This window comes from Peromyscus californicus, unplaced genomic scaffold (genome assembly GCF_007827085.1).
Source record: "Peromyscus californicus insignis strain IS unplaced genomic scaffold, ASM782708v3 Scaffold_19__1_contigs__length_69161282, whole genome shotgun sequence".
In the NCBI taxonomy this organism is placed as follows: Eukaryota; Metazoa; Chordata; class Mammalia; order Rodentia; family Cricetidae; genus Peromyscus; species Peromyscus californicus.
In genome coordinates this window covers 64,597,668-64,620,517 of record NW_026294491.1, presented here as the reverse complement: position 1 = coordinate 64,620,517, position 22,850 = coordinate 64,597,668, and the positions used below count along the sequence as shown (strand labels likewise).

Below are 22,850 nucleotides of genomic sequence, written 5' to 3'. Positions count from 1 at the left end.
GTTTAAATGCAAAAGAAGAGAAAATAAAGGGGGATGTAATTTCTTCGTTTCTCTGGGGCAAATATATTGGGGAATATTTTCCTTTTAAAAACTGTCATGTCTGCATGTGTTCTGACTTCTGATTTCCCACTCATGCCTCTTGCATCCCTTATTAGCTATGTCCTGTCACACTTGCATTTTCCTAAAGAAGTAGTTACCTTCCCGGGCCTTAGAGCAAGTTTCATGGCAGAGCCAATATGAATCTAAACCCCATCACATGCTGGAGCCCAGGCTTCTACTCGGAGGGGAGTCTTGGGCACAGGTTCTTCAGCTAGCTCCCAGTGATCTGCAATGCAGTCCCAAAAGAGTGGATTCCAAAGCCCCAGAGGGAGGGCTGCTGGCGCCCATTGGCTGCTGGCCATTGGCTCAGCCAGGAGTAAATATAAGGACCCAGCATGTGTATTGATAGTGGGCTCCACCTTCCTCTTCCATCCCGGGATGAGAACACAGCATCTTTCCTTGTCTTTTCAGTTGGATAGTGATTTCCCCACCTAATTGGGTGACTGCCAGACAAGAGACAAAGGAACTGACAGGTGATTCCATACCCTGCTTCAGAGCTGAAGAAGCCTTTGACTGGTGTCTGTCATCCTGTCTGCTGAGCCCGGTACAGCCCTGACAGTCAGTCCCCCAAGCTGGCAAGCATCCTGTCCTCTTCTGTCTGTGACTGTTGCCCAGTGACTGAGGGCCCTGGCACGGCAGTGCGGAACTCAGCTCCGGCCACTGGTTGCCCTGGAGTTGAAAGACCAAGGGAGGGAGACTTCTGGGCACCAGTTAAAATGGGAAATGTGGATCTTACCCACCCTTGAGGCTCAAAGAATATCCCAGAAGAGTGGGCAGAGGATGGGGAGGAGCGCTGTGAAGAGCTGTCCTCTAGATATGGCACACGAGCCGCACACATGAGCTCCCTGCAGCTGTGGTTACCAACACAAGACCTGTGTAAGATGAACCTCGTTCAGCTTTTCAGCGGGGAGGGCAGGTTCCCAAGCCCACTCCTAGTTTCTGAGCTACTAGCAGTTGCCAGTTGCTGAGGGAAGAAAAATACCACTTTCTGGGGGAGCAGCGGGTTGGGTATTATATGTTGTCTGTGCTCTAGAGATAGCACCACAGCCGTGCACACACAAGCCGCACTAAATGGACTCTGGGTTTTTGTTTTTTGTTTTTGTTTTTTTAAGAGAGGGAGAAAGGCTCTGAAGGCCAGAGGGAGGTGTGTTAGGGGTTGGGGTGGGGCAGACCACAGGGAGTTGGAGGGAGGGAGTGAGGTTGGCTAAGATTGAAGGCACCTTGCATACGTGTGTGAAAATTTCAAAGAATAAACTTTTAAAAATAATACTATAATTCCAGAACTTGGGAGGCAGAGGCAGACATATCTCTATAAGTTTCTGGCCAGCCAAAACGACACAATGAGACCTTGTCTCAAAAAGAGAAAAAAGAAAAGAAAAGGAGAGGAAAGGAGAGGAGAGGAGAGGAGAGGAGAGGAGAGGAGAGGAGAGGAGGGCTTACAGTGATGTCTCGACAGTTCAGAGCCCTTGTTGCTCTTTAGAGGAGCAAGGTTCGATTCCCAGCACCTATACCTCACAGCCGTTTATAACTCCAGTTTCAGGGCATCTGATGCCCTCCTCTGGCTTCTGTGGGCACCGGGCATGCAAGTGGTGCACACATATACATGCAAGCAAAACATTCATACATACATAAATTTTAAAATAAATAACCAAAACTTGAAAAAGCATTTAAAGAATAGTCAAGGGGAGATAAATTCTTGCTTTATATTTTTAGCTTTTATTATACCATTAGCATCATGTTATTAATGTTAATTCTAAATAAAATGAAGGAGGAAACTCCAGCCCCAAACAAGCATACCATATACATCTGGTGTGAGTTCATTTTTTTAAAGAAATGCCTCAGTAAAAGGGACAGTCTGAGATGGAGGCTGAAGGAAGGGAAAGAAGCCAAGCCAGCGAGAGGCGACTAAGATGACCACAAGTGTCGGGGGGCAAGCCAGTGTCCCAGGCCCCTTTTCAGATATCCTGCTTCTCCTCTTGAAGACACAGACTTGGCATTGCCTAAGGCCTCCCTGGTGTCCTGTCAGGAACAGCCACCATCCGGGATGTTCTAACTAGGTGGCCACAGGGTCTGGGTGCTCCTCTCTGCCCCGTCCCAGGACCGTCTCACTCCCCATCTTGGTCGTCACTCCTGTGCATGTCCTTCCACTGGTCCTCGGGAAAGCGTCGTTTTTGTCTTCTGTCTCTAGTCCCTGACACATTGAAGCAGACCTGCTAAATGTTGCCTGAAGCTACATGCCGGACACAGGAGTCAGGCAATGACAGAAGATGGCATGCCTTGGTACTTAACCAGTCTCTAAAATCTGCAGCAGGGAGGCAGTGTGGGGGCACGAAACCCATTGCATGTGTCTGGGAGTGTGATTCCTTCACGTGTTTTGTGCATGCAAGAGCTAGGACAGGAAGACTTAGATGCATCTCAGTCATGGCTGGGAAGTTTGGATGGCTCCAAAGGGTGGTTTAGTCAGTGCCTGCCTGAGTTCAGTCCCCAGAACCCATGTGAAAACAAAAATAAATGCTTGGCATGGGCCCATGTGTTTATAATCCCAACCCTAGGAAGGTGGAGGTAGGTAGACCCCTGGGGTTTCAGGCCAGCCAGCCTAGACTGTTGGGCAAGCTCCAGGCCAGTGAGACTCTGCCTAAAAATAAAATAGAGGTCCCTGGGAAATGACCAAAAGTGACCTCAGGCCTACATACAGGCAAAAGCACACATGCAAGCATATCTAGACAGACATGAACACAACACATACACATGTATGGACATGTGTGTGCATACACAAAAGACTTACAGAGCATGAAAAGGAGCCCCTTTCTACTAAGAGTGTGTGAGTGCTCATAGCCTGGTGTTTGCTCCCAGAGGGCAAGGGCTCTAAGTCATTATATTAGAATCATTACTGTGCATCCCTGGTCCAGACAACTGTGTACGGATGAAGGCTTAAACAGGAAGAGGTAGGGATAAACATCAAGCCAAACGATGAAGGAGGGAAGGGTAGAGGTTGTCAAAGATGGCAGAGAAGCTGCTGTGGCCAGGTGATGGGAAGGAGGCTACTGGTACCTCTCTCGATGTGGGAAGTTCGGACCAGGTCATAGTAACATTGAGTCAGGATGGTTCTCTGTTGAGAGAAGAGGAACCTTGGGAGCAGTGGCAGGAAATCCTACCAAGACAGGTCTAGAGAGAGGGTTTCCTTCCTTTTATTCCACCTCTTTCCCTCCAGCACTTAGAACTGGCAACATTTCTCAGATTCCTCGAGTCCCCAGGGCAGGGCTGAGGGTCGGGGGACAGTTTAAACAAGTGAGTCTGGACATAGGCATGTGGAGTATGGCCCAGGCCTCAGGGGAGGAGGGGAGGTAAATTGCAGGGTTGGAAAGAAGGAAGCTCTATTTTGAGTGACTGACTCTCCACTATTCTGCCAGACAGATGGCACAGACCCCTGCCATCCATCCCCAGGAAATCTGTCTCTCCTCTGTCCCCTGGTTTCAGCTCCCATTCTGGCTCAGATCATCCCACATCCCTAGAACTTGGTGTTTTCTTACTGGGCTGTTGTCTTTTGCTTGAATTCAAAACATTCTCTAGTCTTTCTTTAAAAGAACCAGTGTATCTGTGTCTATATTTGTTCACATTGTGTGCAGGTGCGCGTGTGTGAGTACATGTGTGTGGAGTCCGGAGGACAGCCTTATCTGTTGTCCCTCAGGCATTATACACTATCATGTTTGAGACAGGGTCTCTCACAGGCTGGGAATTCACCAAGTAGGCTCGGGTGGCTGGTCTGCCACTCCCAGGGATCCCCCTGTCTCCACCTTCCCAGCACTGGGATCCCAAGTGTGTTGTTTGGTGGTGGTTTTTTTTTTTTTTAAAGAGGCTTCTGGGGATCAAACTCAGGTCCTGTAAGATAAACACTACCGACTTAGCTCTCCTCCAGCCTTTTCAAAGAAGCCATCTCCAAACAACGATACGGAGGCCTACAGTGTATCCATGGTCCTCCTGTGGGCCAGGCACCAGCCTCCATGCCCCAGCTACCTTCAGTCAAGTCACAAGAACAGGTGAGGTCATTGTCATGCTGATCTCTAGCTGACACCTGATGATGCACAGCCCCAGACACAAGAGTGAACCAAGGAAATGGGAACTATTTTAAGTTAGCTGGAGGGGGCAAAGCCCCACTCTCTGCTCAGAAATACGAAACCCTAAGGTCCGCTGCACTTGAGTCCTCAGGGAACCTCTGCTAGGCAGCAGATCTGGTTCTAGGCTGCTTGAAAACCTTCTCCCACCCACCTTGGAGCTGAAAGAGGCTTAATTGTTGACTTGTCTCTTTCTCCTGTTTATGAGCTCCAGGTAAAGGGCAAGATGTGCAATTGTTTCCCTGATGGAACAGATGAGCACCGCCAACCCTCAAGAGGAGAGGAATCTCCCCAGCTTCTTGCTTCCAAAAGAGGCTCTTCCTTGCTGTTCAGTACTGGTGGTGCCTTGGACACACCTGTGGAACTTTGCTAAGTCAGACCTTCAGTTTTCTTTCTCTAAGCCATGTGGGCATCTCTGGGGATGGGCCCAGGCTCTCGTGGAGTTGGTAAAGACAGCCTGGCTACTCATTTTCTCTCTCCTCCCATCCCATCCTCAGGGGAAAGGCGAGGCATCTGACCCATGACTCTGGGAGGAGCTGTGAGCTGGCCCTGTCAGTTCCCCTTTCCCTTCTCTTGGATCTGCCACCAGCAGGGTGGGTGCATCTGGCCAGGTCTCGGTGATGAGGTCAAGAGCCTACTCCTGTGGGAGGTCTACCACTGGTGACTGGGCTTATCACTTGGCATTGCTCATTTGGAAATTCAGAAATCTAAAGCCATGGATTCACAACTGCTTTCTCCAAATCGTGGCAGCTGTTCCAAACTCCATGTGTCTGCTTCTTGGACCCATTTCCCCATTGGCCCTGAACTGGAGCAAGGGGAAGAAATTTTCTTGTATGGGCAGCATGTACTTTATGGAGTAGCTGGCTTATTCAAGCTGGCTACTTACTCAGTGGTCAGTAAACACAGCTGCCTGGGGTTTATAACCAAGCCCTTTCTGATCTGCATTACACTCTCCCAGGGGAACTGAGCTCCTAGCTTCAAACCTCTCCCACCAGCTCAAGCTTGACAGTTAACTCTTTCATTACCACTTCAGCTCATCACTAAACTTGAGGCCCTTCTGGTAGGGATTCACGAGATATATATATGTATAATAAGAGATTCCTGGCAGAGTACACATGGTTGTAGATACAGACCAATGGACAGTGGAGCCTGTTGGTTCTCTTTCTGTATTCAGCTTTATCACATGTCACCGAGAGGTCACAGTGACAGCGACCTTGCCGATTTTGATTTGAATTGTGAAACCTGAAGCACCTGAGATGGCACATGACTTACAGGAGGAACGTGGATAAATTAAAGATGGTTGTTGTTGTTTAAGATTGCTAGCTTTGCTTTTGTGAACAAGTTCCTGGCTGGCACTACTGCTGGTCTGGGGACCCACGCTGAGATAATCAGATCTGAGCAACAACAAAAGGCGGGTGAGCTGGGACATCAAAGGATGCGGCTGATGGACTACGGTATTTCTAGTGCAGGACAAGGAATCTCTGGATTAGACTGGCTGGACAGAGTTTCTGTGTCAGCTTGGTAAGGTGGCCAGCTATCTCAGTTTACTTGAGTTGAGAAGATTCTTCATAAGTGAGACTCTCCAGTTTTAAAATTTGGACAACCCTGACCACACCAGGATGAGCCACTTGCCCTACTGGCCTCTACCCAGGCCCTGGGCCACAGGCCCACCTGCTGCTTCTGGCTTATTTGGTTTCAGGTGGGATCCAGGTGTTGGTATTGACTGCACTGTGCAGCTGGAGAGAGTTTCACTCACAGTCACAGCCCTGAGAAGAAGAGGTGAATTGTGGGAAAGGTTGGTATAAATGCTGCCACAGAGGATGGCAGAGGCAGGCCAAAACTAAACTCTTGTGTCCAGAACAGTCAGGGGACCTTGTAGAATGCAGATGCCTGGCCCCAGGTCTGCCCCTCTGGAACTCTGAGGGCATATAGGTGACTGGGCCACTAGGTGACTTGGGATGCCCTGCCATTTGAGATCCCACGGAAAAAAACATAAGAGATGAGAGTTTGGGAACCTAGGCTCTCATCCAAGCAGGTAGTCTGTTGTGTGGCTTTTGGCTGGAAGCCAAGAAGAGGTGTGAGAGGGGAAGCTCAGAGCGTAAGGTGAGCAGAGATGCAGACAGACATGCAAGGCTTCATACACCAGTCCCTTAGGTGCTGTGACAATAGAGTCATGTCCCCAGTGCCTGAATGGAAGGGGAGGGTCCAAGCAGAACTGACAAAGAACACTTGTAGGGGAGACTGGCTAGGTGTCAACACTGGGTAATCTATACACAGAGGGCATGGTGTGTGTGTGTGTGTGTGTGTGTGTGTGTGTGTGTGTGTGTGTGTGTGTGAGGGGGGTGTATAGGAGCTTCAGTCTGCTGGTTAAAATCTGTTTGTAATCCCAGTATAGGGGGTTATGTTCCTTGAAACCTAACTCAGTATTTTTATTTCTCTGTGCCCTCTCCATCAAACTTAAAACTGGGGTGCTAGGACCTGTGTTGACAAGTTCTTGGGCTCCCTGTGGAGATGAACTCTGAGAGAGTCAGTTGGTGCTTGCCCTGCCTGCATGAAAGGAGGGTTCTTGAGGGATCATTGGATTTATCTGAGATACGAAGCTGGAAGGGGTCTTTTATGGAGGGGGACAAAAGCTGACTCCGAACCTTGGCTGTGCCCCAGTATGCTTACTAAATGCTAGGCCCTGCACTGGGCACTATAGAGTTCCTGCTAAACTGTGGAAATGTTGTTCCTGAATGAGGAATGTCCTGGCTCAGTGAGGACAGCCATAATTCAGGAAGCAGTAGATCTGCATGGAGTTGAATGATGCCAGGGTCGGGGAGGGGAGCAGAGAAAGGACTGGTAGGAAGCAAGACTAACCAGGGGAGAGTCAACAGGATGGGAAGGGCAGTGGGGAGGGACCTCCCTGTAGAGATGGACCATGGAGGAAGGTTGACCTGTGGGAAGACCCTCTATATGGAGGGAAGTCTTTCTTGGGTGGGGGGGATCCATCTTGGACCAGTCTAGGGAGCTACATAGTGTGTTCCAGAACAGTCTTGACTACAAAGTGAGATCTTGTCTTAAAAACTAAAAGTAAAAGGACTGGATAGATTGCTCAGTGGTTAAGAGCACTGATTGCTCTTGCAGAGGAGCCAGGAGTTCAATTCTCAGCAACCACATGGTGACTCACAGCCCTAGGTTACTCCAGGGTAGGGGAATCTGATGCCCTCTTCTGGCCTCTATGGGCACTGCATGCATATGGTACACATACATGCATGCAAGCAAAACATTCATTCACATAAAATAAACATAAATAAAGCTTTTAAATAAATAAATTAAATTAAAAAAAACAGAAATGAAAGTTTCAGAAATCAAAACTCCCTGTGTTTACCTGGGAATTCCAGGTATGACTTAACTGTGCAAATGTATAAAAGAACATTCCTTTCTGAGTGTCACTTGACACCTCTTGAGAGCGTTTGGCTGAGGTCTACATGCCTTTTAGTGGATGCTGGAGAGGAAAGACCTGGGCTCCTTGGGTCTGCACTAGTCATTTCTGAGGAGTGAATTCCTCCTCCTCCTCCTCCTCCTCCTCCTCCTCCTCCTCCTCCTCCTCCTCCTCCTTCACACACCTGGCTGCTTGATTCATTCGTGTGGAGGGTGCTTTCCCAGGAAACGGCAGGGTGCTGGAGGCTCCTCTCTTGGGACTAGGATCTGGATGGAGCAGAACTCATTGATATAAAAATATAAACGAATACAAAATAAATCAAGTACTGTGATTCTCGATGAACTAGGACCTCATAAGGTTTTGAAGAGAGTGCAGGTGGGTTGGAGTGACCAGAAAGGCCACCATTTGGCAAAAGTAGGGACAGATGGGGAAGGGAAGATGGGAAGGGGATAGATGGAGAGGGGATAGATGGGGAGAAAAAGAAGGGGAGGTGGATATTGGGGATGAGAGAGGGGTAACACAGAGACCCACAGGGGAAGGAGCAGAGCAGCCCTTGACTCTAATTTAAAGCTGATCTGGTCGCGAGCTTTTATTGCTTATCTAATTGTAGAATGATGAAGGACACATACTCTTTGTGCAGGCTTAATGTATTGCTACTTTAATACACATTTTATCATGGACAGAGTCAGGAATCTACTGAACACAGCAGTTCATTAGCTCTTATCAACTTTCTGCCTCGGGGGCGGGGCGGGGGAGGGGAGATTCATAGCAGCTTTCCATACCTTCTAGTCCCTGGAGGAATAAGTGGGTCACTGTGATAGGAAGCATGGTAGCTTGCAATGGAGGAGTGGGGGCACAGAGGGAGGAGAGATCAGGGCGATGGGGACCAGTTCCTGAGTCGCAGATCAAGGCCGTTGGGGCAGGAAGCCACCCAGATTAAAGTAATGTATCTGCCTCCAGTCCTGCCCATCCAGGGACTGTGGGTAACATTTTTGGAAACATACAGGGAGTGGCTGGCCTGGGCTGCACTTCCTGGGAAATCGTGTCCGAGCTGGCCACTGTAGGGACGGGAAGGATCAGCTTCGTGGTTTGCAGGACCCAGGGTAAGACAAAAATGTGGGGTTTCTTATTTAAAACATATTAAAAGTTTCAAGACAGTGGCAGGAGGGTGTGGATCTAGAGTGTACCCAGCTGGCGTACCCTGAGGACCAGATCACTTGGACCTCTCTGGGACCATGTGTGGCGAGATGATGCAGACGGCCGGATGGCTGCCTACCGGACGACTGCCTACAGCTGAGGCTCTGAGCCAGGCTTCTCTCTGGAAAAGCCAGGTTCTATTCTGAGAGCTGGCATGGGGAGATGGGTGAAGAGACTGGCCTGACATTCATACCTGAGGCAGTGCCGTGGCTGTGCGGACGTTTCTGTTTACACTAATGCTGCCGTTTACACCCTCCGATCTCTGTGCAGTGGAAAGGTTGTTTCTGAGTTTTGGAATTAGTCAAATGGAGGTTTGCATGCTTTGTGAACTTTAATTGGACAAGTTTCTGGTCTTCTTTGGGCCTTCATTTCTTTGAATAAAAAGAAATGTTGCCTGTCCTGGTAGCACAGGCCTGTAATCCCAGCCACTATGGAGGATGATGTAGGTGGATCATACATTTGAGCTGTGCCTGAGCTACACAGTGGCTTCAAGGACAGTCTGGCCAACTTATCAAGACCCTGTTTCAACACTTAATTTTTTTTCAGCACTGAAGAGGGAGCTCACAGGTAGAAGGGTGCTCAGCATTGCAAGGCCCTGGGTTTAGTCCACAATACCTAAAAATAAAAAAAGGACACCAAATCATCATAAAGTCATGTCTGCAGGATGTTGGGATGATCAAATGCAACCATAACTAGAAAAGTGAATTTCCAGGATTGGTGGTACAGGCCTCTAATGCCAACTGCTTGGAAGGCTGAGGCAGGAGGATATCAAGTTCAAGACCTGACTAAGCTGCAGAGTGAGCTCACAGCCAGCCCAGGCACTGGAGGCCTGTCCCAAGGAAAACAGTGAAAATAGGACAGAAGAGGGCTGGGGTGTGGCTCAGTGTGGCCGAGGCTCTGGGTTCACCGTTCAAATCTCCAACATGACCAAACAAAAGAGGAAGAGGGGAAAGGTCCGGGCCCTGGAGAGGAGGGGGAGAGGGAGAAAGGGACAAGGTGAATAGGCCCAGCCCAGCTCTTAGTACACGCCAGTGTCCTTCCTAGAGATGCAGTGGGTTCTTTGTTTTGCTTTGTTTGAGGTGTGGAACTTTGAATTGTTTGAGATGCATGACAGTTATCAGTTTGTTTCTTCCATCTCAGGTTCCCAGAAGCAGCTAGAACTTACCAGCTGATTTTCCATAGCAGAGGCAGGGTATGCTCCAGTGTGATAAATACCCAGGAGAGTCCAGGTACATGTGCCGGACACACACACACACACACACACACACACACACACACACACACACACACTCACACATACCCCACACCACACACCCCCCCACACCATATACACACCACGTGCACACACTTCACAGCCATGTGGAAGGTACAGAATCAGATATCATGTGATAGGAACACGCCCTCCCTTGGGTGTCACTGCTGGTTTAACCAGTCAGGCATCCTGACGTCCCTCCCTTGTTGGGAGATGAGATAGGTGACAGTGAACTCAGGCTCAGCCTGTGCTGCGCCAGCACCATCCACTGGTCTCTGCTCCCCGGCCATCATGTGGCTCATGGGAAGCCGAGGTAAAGACTCCCTGTTCCCCACAGTCACAGTTCCTGAACACCAGCCTGGGCAACCCTTCCCAGGCTGAGGGAGGGCTGCGCTTCAGGGCTGCATGGCTGCCCTTCTCGTGTCTTTTTCTTCTTTGACTTGAAACTCCAAGCAGCCATGGCGTGCTTCTTGAAGAGTGATGCATCCAGCCATGCATGCATACACTCACCCCAAACATACCACACACATACCTCTGCATGTACACCATAACTTAGATACTGCATACCATGCATGGATACCTACTGCTCACACTAACATGCCATATGCACAAATCACACATATCCCTAAACACTCATGAATACTTAGACATACAAAGCTCAGTGCATAATACAGCTATATACAGACACAAATCACATATACATACTACTTACACAAACATACAAATCACACTTGTACAGATGATATGCATGTACACTATATATAGATATATGTATACACACACACCACATACATGTAACACCTAAACACGTATATCACACATGCACATTTACCCTCCACACACATACTCCACCTGTATACCATCTACACTCCACAAACACATATGCCATCTTCACACATACAACATACACATATATACGATTTATATACCAAACACACATGTCAGCTCAACATATGTAGCACACATGCACAAATGCCACCGACATGCCCATCTATCTCTACACACATATACCATACATTCATATAAACCATTTTTAACATATACCACATAAATGTCATCTACACATATACACATATATACAACTAAACACATATACCCCACATGCACATATATCTACACATCTACTCCATGTATACACGTATACCCTTCACACACCACATATATGCATAAACCATTTAAACATATACAACAACACACATACCATGTTTAAGTATATACCATAAAAATTTATGCCACCTACACATTTCCACACCAAACATGTACATATGCTATCTACACACACCATACATGACATGTTATCTACACACACATGCATATACCATCTATACAACAAAACACATATACCACACGTACATATACACCATCTACAGACATTACACATGTATATATACCATCTATGCACCATACATGTACACACACCACACATGCACATACACATCATCTACACATACCATATATACTATCTACACACACACACACCACAGATGTACACCACAATGCACATATGCTATTTACATATGCTCTACATGCACATACACTATGTGCACAAAGCACACATATGTACATGTGCCATTTACCCACAGGATATATGCATTTATAGCATCTAATGCACCACATACGTGCACTATCTACATATATTATCTGCATGCACTTTACACATGCACATATACCATTTATGTATACCTTAAAAGCACATTTAACATTCACGCACACCACATCCATATACCATGTACATATACACTACATGTGCATTCACTATCCGCATATACCATACAAATCTCTGTTGAAAAGAATGAATTGGCAGATGAAATTGTCTGAACAACTAAGGAGGAAGTGAATGATCACCTTGCATGTGCTATTTTCAATGCCTTTTATCTTCAGGTAGATAGACCAGCTTCTTTCCCTGTCCATTGGTCCCTCCCTCCCCTACTCTGTCTCCAATAAGATAGACTGCACCTGTGATGTAGGATTTGCATCCAGCCAGGCCACGGGCCACACACAGGGCCTTCTCTGGTGTGGACACTAATATGTTGATCCATCAAGGATTCAGTGAGGGACCATGTGTGTTGCCCTGTCTGGGTTCTAGGGCAAGTTTGCTCTGAAAACAGAGCTTGGTTATTTCCTAAAGCGCCCACCCCCTCCCTAGCTCTGCCCAGGTCACACTGCCAGTCAAAAGTCAGGTGGTTCAGAGCTTGCTTGAAGTCTCTGAGGCCAGGCCTGGGTTCCCTGTACCACGTGATCCAGTACAGCTTGAGAGCAAAACACAGGAGGCCAAGGGGAGTGAGCCGAGCTGGGGGCAAGTGTTCGTTCTGTTATGCCATGTAGGGAAGTGGAGGAGAGGACAGAGATGGTCGTGTGAGCACGCAAAGCTGAAGCCCTGGCCTCAAGACCTAAAGGGGGCTCACGGCTTAGCTTTGGTTTTGCGACAAGAACACCGAATGTGAGCGGAATTCAGAACACTAACCCAGGAGTCCTAGCTGGATCTCCGAGCAGCTAAGCATTGTTGACCAAGTCACTCAACAGCTCTTGAAGCTTTGATACTTGACGCCATAGCCGAGGTTTAAAAGACTCCCGATATCTGTGTCACTCTTGCACAGTGGGCACATCTGGCCTGGACAGTTGTTAGTGTAACACAGGGTTCTGTGTAGCTGGGGAAGACTGACAGTAACTTTTCTCCTCCCGTAGCCTGGATAGCCTTTCAACACTGTGACAGCTAGCCAGTAAGGGTGAATCTTCCAGGTCTGTGCCAGCTGGATTTCTCCATGTTCCATGGCTCAAGGGTATAGCGTCTTCAGTAATAGGGTCCGACTGTCAAGTACTAGAGGTAACCAGGGGCACTGGCAATATTCGGTGATGTTTGGGGGTCTATGGGACCTCACTAGCCAACAACTCCAAAGGAGGTAACCCGAAATGCTAGGCTTTTTGTTAGCCATGGTATCTAGTGGAATAATGACCCTTTTAATAGGGTAACCGCACGTAATATCTGTGTGTATGCATATGTACATATGTATGTAAACACACACACACATACACACACAGCTTCTATGCTAGCCTGTTTCCATGCCACTTTTCCAAAGGGTTGTTACTATTAGTCATCCCTCTCAAGTTTCCTCCTCTACCCTACCTGCCCATCCCCCAACCCACTTGACTTATTCCAAGGTCACTGTGAAGTTGGCCCAAGATCTCAGAGTTACCAGAACAACTTACAGGAAACAGGGAAGCCTGAGTTAGAGATTCTGAATCTGTAGCATGTTTGAGAAAGTCCTGAACTGATCCTGACTTAGGATATTGGGCAGGAACTCTGGGGCTTGGTGGCTCAGAATAGTTCTGGGTCAGAATCCTCCCTATGCTGCCAACTAGCTGAGGGACCTTAGGTGATGTCCTGACTCTCTCGGAACCATAGTCTTGTTGTTGCTGTTTGTTCCTTAATCACTTCTTGTGTGGGGGGGGGGGGGCAGTACAGGTATGTGTGCACATGTCCGTGCACATGTAGGTATGTACTTATAGAAGTCAGAGGTCAACCTGGAGTGGTGGTCCTTAAGAGCTCTCCACCTTGCTTTGTGGATCCCCCTAGCCTGGAGCTTACCAATGTGGCTAGGCTGTTGCCCACTGATTGCCGGGGATCTACCTGTCTCTCTCCCCTGTGTTGGGATTACAAGTGCAGGCAACCACACATGGCTTCTCACGTTGGTTCTGGAAAATGGAACTCAGGTCCTCATGCATGTGCAGCAAGTGTTCATCAACTTAGCCATCTCTCTAGCCCCTTAGTCACTTCTTTAAAATGACACCAAGCATCTTAGGTCTTAACGGGTATAAAACGTAGATCCATCTCAGTGTCTTTTATGCTGTCAAATCTGAAGTATGAGCATTATTCTGTCTTTAATTAAGAGCGAGAAATAAATGCTGCTGGTGGGGGCCTTTGAAGATCTAGGGTGCCAGCTGTGCAGTGTGGAGTGGTGGAGGTCATGGCTTGGGGGTTAGAGGAAACCAGACGGGAACAGAATCTGGAGACAGGAGTCCTTCCTGCCTAGCTTAGGGTGGGATGTGGGGAGCTGGGATGCTCAGAAAAGAGGAGCCCCTTGGGAAACCTTTGAGAAGGGATCGAGCCAGATAGTGAGAAAGGTTGGGGTTCTTGGAGATCTTCAGTCAAAGGCAGCTGTTCCACTGGGGTACCTCGGTCTCAGAGAGAGGAACACTATGAAACACCAGGACCACTGACCCACAAGTATAGTGACGGAGCTGGGACCGGCCCATCTCAGAATATGCTGTGGCAGTGAGGGTGAGGCCTGGAAGAGACTCTGGCAGCTCATAGAAGGTGCTGATCCCATGGCTTAGTGTCCCCACAGGAAGGGGGAGGATGTGGGAAGCAAGAGGCTGCCACACTGGGGAGGCTTTCATGGAGGAAAAAGTGGGTCATGCTGGAGGCAGGTTCAGTCCCTTTGGCCTGAGCTCAAGTCCACTGGGCTTCCTTCTGCTCTTGCTTCCTGCTGTCCCCTGTGGCTTCTCAATCCTGCTCCTCTTCTTAAAGGGACTTTACAATGACACTGCTCTGGCCACATTACCTTCCACTACCCACCACCTGCCCACAGCCAGTCACTGGCTTCTGCTTTGCTCTCTTTTTCTTTTTAAATTTTGGTTGGTTGATTGATTGATTGATTTGGGTTGCAATGTTGGGAATTGAACCTACAGTCTCATGCATGCTAGGCAAGCATTCTACCACTGAGCTGTATTCCCAGCTCTATTTGTGGCATGTGTGGTCTCACGCATGCGTGCATGGACATGGTGTGCACATACACGTGCAGAAGACAACCTCAGGTATTGCTTTCCCACCTTCCTGTCTCTTTTGGACATGTGGTCTCTCAGTGGCCTGGAACTTACCACGTAGGATAAGCTGGCTAGTCAACAAACCAGTAAGCCCTACTGGTCCTCCTGGCTCCTTGTCCTCAGCTCTGGGATCACATAAACAACTCCATTCATGGATTCTAGGACCTGAAGTCAGGTCCTCATGCTTGCAAGGCAAAAATTTTACCAGCTAAGCCATCTCCCCAGACTCCAGCCTTGGAGTCAATGCATAATCATTATGCACACCTGTGGAGTACAAGGCAATGTGTCAATACATGCCCATTTTACATAATGATCAAGTCAGGGTAATCAGCCTGTCTGTCACCTCAAACCCCCACCATCTCTTCTAACTAGAGTGAGTTCGAATGCAGGAAAAGGCCAGTTCCTTCCTCTTCCTCTCTCTCTCTCTCTCTCTCTCTCTCTCTCTCTCTCTCTCTCTCTCTCTCTCTCAATTTCTCAGTTTCTGAAGCTAAAGCCAGGTGACTTCTGAGTTGTGGTGGGCAATTCTTGTAAGGCTGGGCCTAAGCATCCCATTGAAGGAATGTGCTTCTGGGTAGGGCCAGTCTCATCTGCGGTGACCCCGAGACCAAAGGTCAGCAGCCATGTTGGTGTCTACCTACTGAGCACTCAGGTGCTCCCATCATGTCCATGGTCTTGTTCATGTCTCACATGAAAGACATGGTAATTATGTCAGTATCTCAGATAAGGCACCTGAGCTCCTAGCTAGGAGATATCCTTAAGGTCACCACCAGTCAGGTAGGCAAAGCCAGGGGTCAAAGTCCAGGCTGCCTGGCTTCTGGGCCTCTGCTCCTGGCTCTGCCAGCAGGTGGCTAGAGCTAAGAAAGCAGATGGGCAGAGCTGTGAGCAGTCACTGTGCCTAGCTCCCCACACCAGAAGGAAATGTCACATGTGATAACAGGTAAGACAAGGAGACCAAGCAGAGCAGTAGTGGCTGTGAACAGTGGGTGTAAAGCTGGGCCAGCTTGGGTTCATCCTGGCTCACCCCTGATTTGGCAAGGTCTGGGAGGAGTGGAAGAGCAGAGGAGGTTGAGGAAGACTCAGGGTACAAGAAAATGAGGGGGTGAAGGCAGGGCCACAAGTCCTCCTAGGCATCAGTCTGACCCTCCTAGAGTTCCATCGTGCTACCAGCCTGGCCTCATTGCCTCAGCCTCTGGAAGCTTCTTTATGCACTCTGCACTCAACCTAACTCCTTTGGATTCACAAGGCTGATGAAACCAAGGGGATGAGCTTCGTAGTCTTCATGATTACCCATCTGCCTTCAGATGTGGAGCCTCACAGCGCCTGGCCCTCAGACACCAGGGCCTTGTCTCACCCACTCTGCTGGTTAACATGGACGGTCAACTGGACATAATCTAGAATTACTCTCTGGGCTCGTCTGTGAGGGATTCTCTAGATGAGGCTGATTGAGGTGGGACCTGCTCCACGGGCTGTAGTCCTAGACCACATGAAAAGAAGAAATCACGCTAGGCTCTGGCTCCTCCTCCATCCCTGACTACAGTGTGATGTGACCAAGTGCCCTGCTCTCTCCATGTCCTCTCACGCTGAGGGACGAGACCTGCACCTTCCTCCAGCTGACTTTGCCAGGCAATGAAGAGTGATGAACACACCCATCGTGCTCACCAGCTGTCAAATCCCACGGAAGACCCCAGACATCCCTCCTCGAGCATCCGAAGTCTCTGGTCCAGGATAGTGACGCCTCCACCCCAGCCCTACACCTCTCCTCCTACTCTTGAAAAGGTTCCTGGTTGCTTGTCAACTGCTAGGACTGAGCGGTTCCAACTGGTATTTCCTGGCTGCTTAATAAAGAGTTCTCTATCCTCATTTTCTGAGATCACAGGTAATGTTTAAGTTGACAGACCTGTGGATTGATCACCGTTGAGCACAAGTCTTTTATTACCTGTAGAAATGAAGGTCACCAGAGAGGCAGGAGATGCAGCTTCTATCTTCAAGGTGCCTCAAATACGTGTGAGGGCCAGTGTTTAATCAAGAAAGAACCAGTGTCACACAGCTCTTTCAGACTGTTTTATTTAAGGCTGGCCTGCACCTCTTAAAAAGCCTATCACAAGATTTATAAAGAAAGATAAAAATTGAATCAGTAAAAAAAAAGTTCTAGAATGGCAATTAAAATGGGATGTAATTTAAATGAGAGTTGACATAAAATTCTACAACAGTTAGCCAATTTGTTAGGAGTCTGAGAGTAAGGTGCTATTCTCTAGAAGGTTCCAGGGATCACGTGTGCTATGTTTATCTTGTTTATTTCTCTGTAAGATCCCAGAGCTTGGTTCAAAGGAATGCTTCAGGGTTAGTATAACAAGTTCACAAGGCTGGAGTGAAGACTTCCCACATTGCTGTATAGGAAAAGGACTGGTAATGAAGATTCATGTGGATATAGAGCTCACAGATGGACCATGCCCCCTGGTGTGGATGAAGGGTCACGTGGGTACAGAGCTTGCTAATGGACCATGCCTCCAGGTGTGGATGAAGAGTCATGTAGTTACAGAACTCCCCCCATGGACCGTGCCTCCAGGTGTGGATGAAGGGTCACGTGGGTACAGAGCTCCCTGATGGACCATGCCTCCAGGTGTGGATGAAGAGTCACATGGGTATAGAGCTCCCTGATGGACCATGCCTCCAGGTGTGGATGATGTGGCTGTTATCTCATGGTGATTTAGTGCATTTTCATCAATGATGTAGTGTCAGCTGTGGATAGGTCTTCATCCAGATCCAGGAGAGACAGCAAAGTACCAAGACTCAAAAGTAACTCAGCAACCCCCAGCAAATTAAATAAAGATGGCAAGATGGCTTACTAGGTAAAGGTGATTGCCACCAAACCTGGGAATCTGAGTTCCATCCTCAGAATACACCTGGTGGGAGGAGAGAACTGACTCTCACCAGTTTTGCTGACTTCTACATGTACACCACGTTACACATGTGTGTACAAGCACACACACACATACACACACATAAAGAGCAAACAAATAAGTCCTATATTTATATCTAGAAAATGGAGCTCTATGTGTAAGGTGGTGGAGAGATGCTCTGGGCAAGACTGAGTATGTGGATCTTATTAGTCTCCTTGTTAAATCCACTCAGGTCATTTGAAATGTGTTGGGAACCAGAGGTGGAGGATGGATCTGCCCTGAAGAGGTCTCTGTGCAGATGGCCTAACTTAAGCAATCCAGGGGCAGCCATGGTGGGGGCCGGTGTTTCTCCTCTAATTGACACCACTGAGTGAGGTTTCCCCAGGGGCAAGGCCAATGAATTAACTCTTTCTGTTCCAACCCATCAATCAGTCTCAGTCAGAGCAGAGTCCTTGGTGGGTGGGGAAAGCACATCTGGCCAGATTTCCCCAAACACGTTCAACACCATCCCAAAGGACAACTTCATCTCACCTGGGGTTTAATCTCCCAACTCTCCTCATGCTGAGAGCTCTGGCCTCCTTCAAGATGGATGGGTGAGCCATTGTCTTGTGGACATTTTGAGCTACTTTGAACACATCTGAGTACTAGAGAGTGGGCAAGCGCTAGAGGCTCTTTCCATCTCTTTCTCTGGGGGCCTATGCATCAGGAGCTGTGTCCTATAATTAGCTCAAAGTTCTTCCAACAGCTGACTTCCACCCTCCTCTCCCATCACCCATAAAACCATCTCTCCCTGACCCTGAAATGGATCAGATCCATGAACTTTGGTGTATGTTGATCCTCGAGGGGCCAGAGAACTCCTAGGATATTCTCATCACAGGTATGGAAAACATCAGCTAAGCACCAGCTCTGACCACCTGAAGGTCATATGTTGTGACTACTGTCCCCGGCACTTCTCCAGGGACAGAGAAAGGGACTGGGGAAATGTCCATGCCAGCAAACACCTGCGAGTCTGGTGAGGACAATTGAGTAATTTCAGGTGGAGGGAGCTGGAAGAAGTAGAGAGTCTGTGAGAGAAGGGACAGGCCTTTAATACCGAGCTGATGGCCCCCAACAGTCTCTGTAACCAGAGTTCGGGAGGCAGAGTGGCCTCTGTCCCTCTCTGTCTGGCTCTTTCTCATGACCACCCGTTCTCTCTGTCCTGATACCTAGATTGTGCCAATGAGGACCTGAGGCACCTGCCTGCTGACCATCCCAGCCTGCAGTGACCATGGCTATGAGCAAGAGGAGTCACCATGGCCTGGGCTTCCTTTGCTGCTTTGGAGGCAGTGACCTCCCTGAGATCGACCTCCGGGACAGCCACCCGTTGCAATATCTGGAGTTTTCCGGTCCCATCCCGAACCCAGAGGAGCTCAACATCCGCTTTGCAGAGCTGGTGGTTAGTGAGGGAAGGGTTGAGCGGGCTCTGATGATGGGGAAATGGGTGGATAGAGAGCAGAGAAGGCAGAGGACAGGAGCCTATGTGTTGAGTTCTCCACTCCACAAAGCTCTTCTTAGGGATGAGGTAGTGCTTCCCAAAGCACCTTCCCGGTAGAGGAAACAGACCCTCACTGAGGCAGACACCATGAAATGGAACATGAAATGGTCCCCAGGACAAAGGATCTTCCTCCAGTTCCCTTTGGTTCTGGACCATCTGGTGCTGGAGCAGCCTGGCTGCCATTAGAAGGGTCAGATTGTGAAAAGAGACATTGAGAACTCTTGATAGTTTTCTCTCAGTTGCTTTCTGGAATTTCCATAGGAGCCTTTAATTTCAGAAGCAAGCAGAAAGTGGGGTTCTACAGGGGACTCTGAGAGCCTTCAATGGGGGGATGAATAACTAGAAACATGGAGGCAGAGATGCCTGGTTCCTGCCTAGGACCTGGCTGGGACCAAGGAAGACCGTCTCCTGGGCTGTGCAGAGGACAGGTTGATGAAAGAGTTTCTCCTTGTCACTAAAACTGTAGACATGTTTAATTTCAAAGGCAGGCACGCTGATTGGCATTGTTTTAAAGCACATGGTGTGTGCTGTCCGATGGCAGCTGCTGACTACCTGAGCTGAGCTGGGCTGCTGACTCCCCCAGCAGGATAGGAAGAATGGGCAGTCATACACATGGGATTTGGAAGTCTTAGTTTGAAAGAAATAATGAGCCAGATGTGGTGGTACACTTGGGGAGTGGAGGCAGGAGGATTAGGAGTTCAAGGTCATCCTTGGCTACATAGTGAATTCCAGACCAGTCTGAGCTACATGAGAACCTATCTCAAAAAAAGAAAAAAGAAGAAAAGGAAAAAAAGAAAAAAATAGAAAAAAAGAGGAAAAATGTAAAATATTTTACCAATACTTTTTACATTTACTACATGTTGAAATGGTCGTATTTTAGTTATATTAGTTGAAATAAAATGTAACATTAAAATTAACTTCATCCATTTTTCCTCTTTAATTTTTTTAGTATGACTAAAACATTTTTAGATATGCTTCTCTCATTACATTCTACTTCACAGTTCTGACCTAGGGAAGGAGAAGTCTTAAATATTCTCTCTAAAGCCCCAGGGCTGGAGAGATGGCTCAGTGGTTAAGAGTATTTGCTGCTCTTACAGAGGACCCAAGGCTGGTTCCCAGCACAACACTTTGTGGTTTACAGCTGCTTGTTATTTCAGTTCCAGGGGATCTGATGCCCTCTTCTGGCCTCCATGAGTACCTGCACTCATCACTCACACACACACACACACACACACACACACACACACACACACACACACACACACCCCAAACAAAACAGCTCTTTAGAAGCCACCCAGCACAGACAAACCTATAAAATCATCCAAACTACCAAGAGAATGACCCCAAAGTATGACAACCTCCGAGGCTTGCTCCTCAGGAAGTATAGCCTGGCCTGATAGAGCCCTGAGCCTTGCAGAGCCTCACCTGGTGTCCTGAAGGTGGAAGGCTTACTGATCAATGTCACTGCTTCCTTTGAGATGGTTTTCCATTCCCACTGCTCACTCTGGCCCTCGCCCCTCTGGCTCAGCTTCTCCAGTCATGCTGAGCTTGAAGGATCCGGGAAAATTCAGAGGAGAGACTCTATAGGCAGGAAGAAGGGTAGGAAGATCTGAGAAAGGGACAAGGCCATCTGATGGCATGGGGCCTCTTCGTCAGGCCTTAACTCCAGTTTAGGTGCTAGCAGACTTTGTAAAGACAAGCAACCATGCACCGGACATGCCAGACGAGGGAGCAGAAAAGCAAAGGCAGGAAAGTCGGGAACAGGGTGGCCTGGAGCAGGAAGGGGATTCGCAAAGACAAGGAGGTGTGGGCAGGAAGCAAAGGAGCATAGGGTAGAAAAACCTGACTTGGTTGTGGCAAGGGCTTTGGACTCTGCTTCTAGTGGAGCAAGAGATGCCTTATGGTGTGTGTGATGCTCTCTGGGAGGAGGTCATAGGCTGTGGGTAGTCTGGGGTGCTCTGGTCTCCTGGTGGCTTCATACTCAGGCATGATTCTCCTTGTCTTTGTAGGATGAATTGGACCTCACGGACAAAAACCGAGAGGCTGTGTTTGCACTACCACCCGAGAAGAAATGGCAGATCTACTGCAGCAAGAAGAAGGTGGTCCCCCTCAGCCCCTCCTGCTCCACCTCAGGGCCCCAGAAGGGACATCTCTGATGCTCATTCTTCATTCATTCACTCCTTCTTTCTTTAATTCACTCTAGAGAGTCTTGGGTACACACTAAGAATGTGAGAGCAAACAGTAAAGAAAAACCAAGTGTGGGCTGAGAAGAGAGCTCAGTTAGTAAAACACTTGCTATGCACACTTGAGGACCTGAGTTCAAATCCCAGCAACTACATAAAAAGCCAGACTATTGATGCATGCTTGTAATCCCACTTTTGGGAGGAGGTGGTGTGAGGGTCCCTGGGGCTTCTTGGGATAACGAACTTGACTAAACTGGTGAGCCTCAGGTCGCAAGGAGAGAACTTATCTCAAAAACTAGAGGGAACAGCTCCTGAGGAATGCATGGGAGGTTGTCCTCTGACCTCCATATATGTGTGCACACATACACACGTACACTCATATAGTAGCACTCCACACACTCACACACACCTGCATACATACCCATGCAAATGAAACTCATTTTAAAGAAGGCAAGAAAACTATCCCTATTATCTTGGGCTTACCCTCTGAGAATCAGGATTGTCTATTCCAGAAACCCATGGGACAGACACCTGCCAGACCCTTGGGCTGGGTCAGGGTCAGTGAGAGAAAAAGATGAGAAGTGTCGCTACCCTTCTTGGGCTGCTTCCTGGCACACTGGCAAGGCTCCATGTCCTAAGAGTTCCATAACCTCCTTAACTGGGAACCGAGTGTTCGATCGCCTAAGCCTATGGGGGATACTTTTTATTCAAACCACTATATCAGATAATGAAAATTTCTGATAGCCCATTGATAAAGCATGAGGTGCTCAGTTTGATCCACAGGATGTATGTTTAAAGAAATCCGTGTGTGGTGGTCAGCACATTTATAATCCCAGTGGTGCGGAGGCAGAGACAGGTGGGCTCCCTCGGGGCTTGCCGGCTAGCCATCCGAAACTACTTGGCGAACTCTGGACCTGTGAGAGAACTTGTCTCAAAACACAAGGTGGACAGGGCCTGAGGACAACACCAGGGTCACGCTCAGGCCTTCACCTACATGCATATACATATGCGTGTGCACCCATATGTACCTGTACTTACACAAACATGCACATTCATACATACACACACACACACACACAAATGGAAGACATAAAAATATTACTTTATATGAGTCTCAGTAATCATAAAATGATATTTTATTAGCTATAAACTATAAAAAAGAATAGAGACAACAGGAAAAATATTTTAGAGTTTGGACATATGGCTCATTGAAAATGACCCCTGCCCCTGCCTGGTTTCTAGGCAGTCACGTAAATCTGTATTCATTTTCAATATTTCACCAAGAAAGAAACAGAAACCTAGGGAGCTTCCACAGACTGCCCTTG

The 22,850-nt window shown here is 48.2% G+C and overlaps 1 protein-coding gene across 6 annotated transcripts in view; it reads left to right on the top strand.

Moving 5' to 3' along the window:
• The window catches only part of Daam2 (dishevelled associated activator of morphogenesis 2), a 115,241-nt gene that overhangs the window by 48,710 nt on the left and 43,681 nt on the right, over nt 1-22,850 (top strand). For all 6 annotated transcript variants that reach the window (XM_052745597.1, XM_052745596.1, XM_052745593.1 and 3 more), the window contains 2 exons: nt 19,018-19,243; nt 21,352-21,441. In XM_052745597.1, coding sequence (XP_052601557.1) covers nt 19,076-19,243; nt 21,352-21,441 — 258 coding nt within the window. In that variant the 5' untranslated portion in view covers nt 19,018-19,075. The remainder of the gene's footprint in view (nt 1-19,017; nt 19,244-21,351; nt 21,442-22,850) is intronic.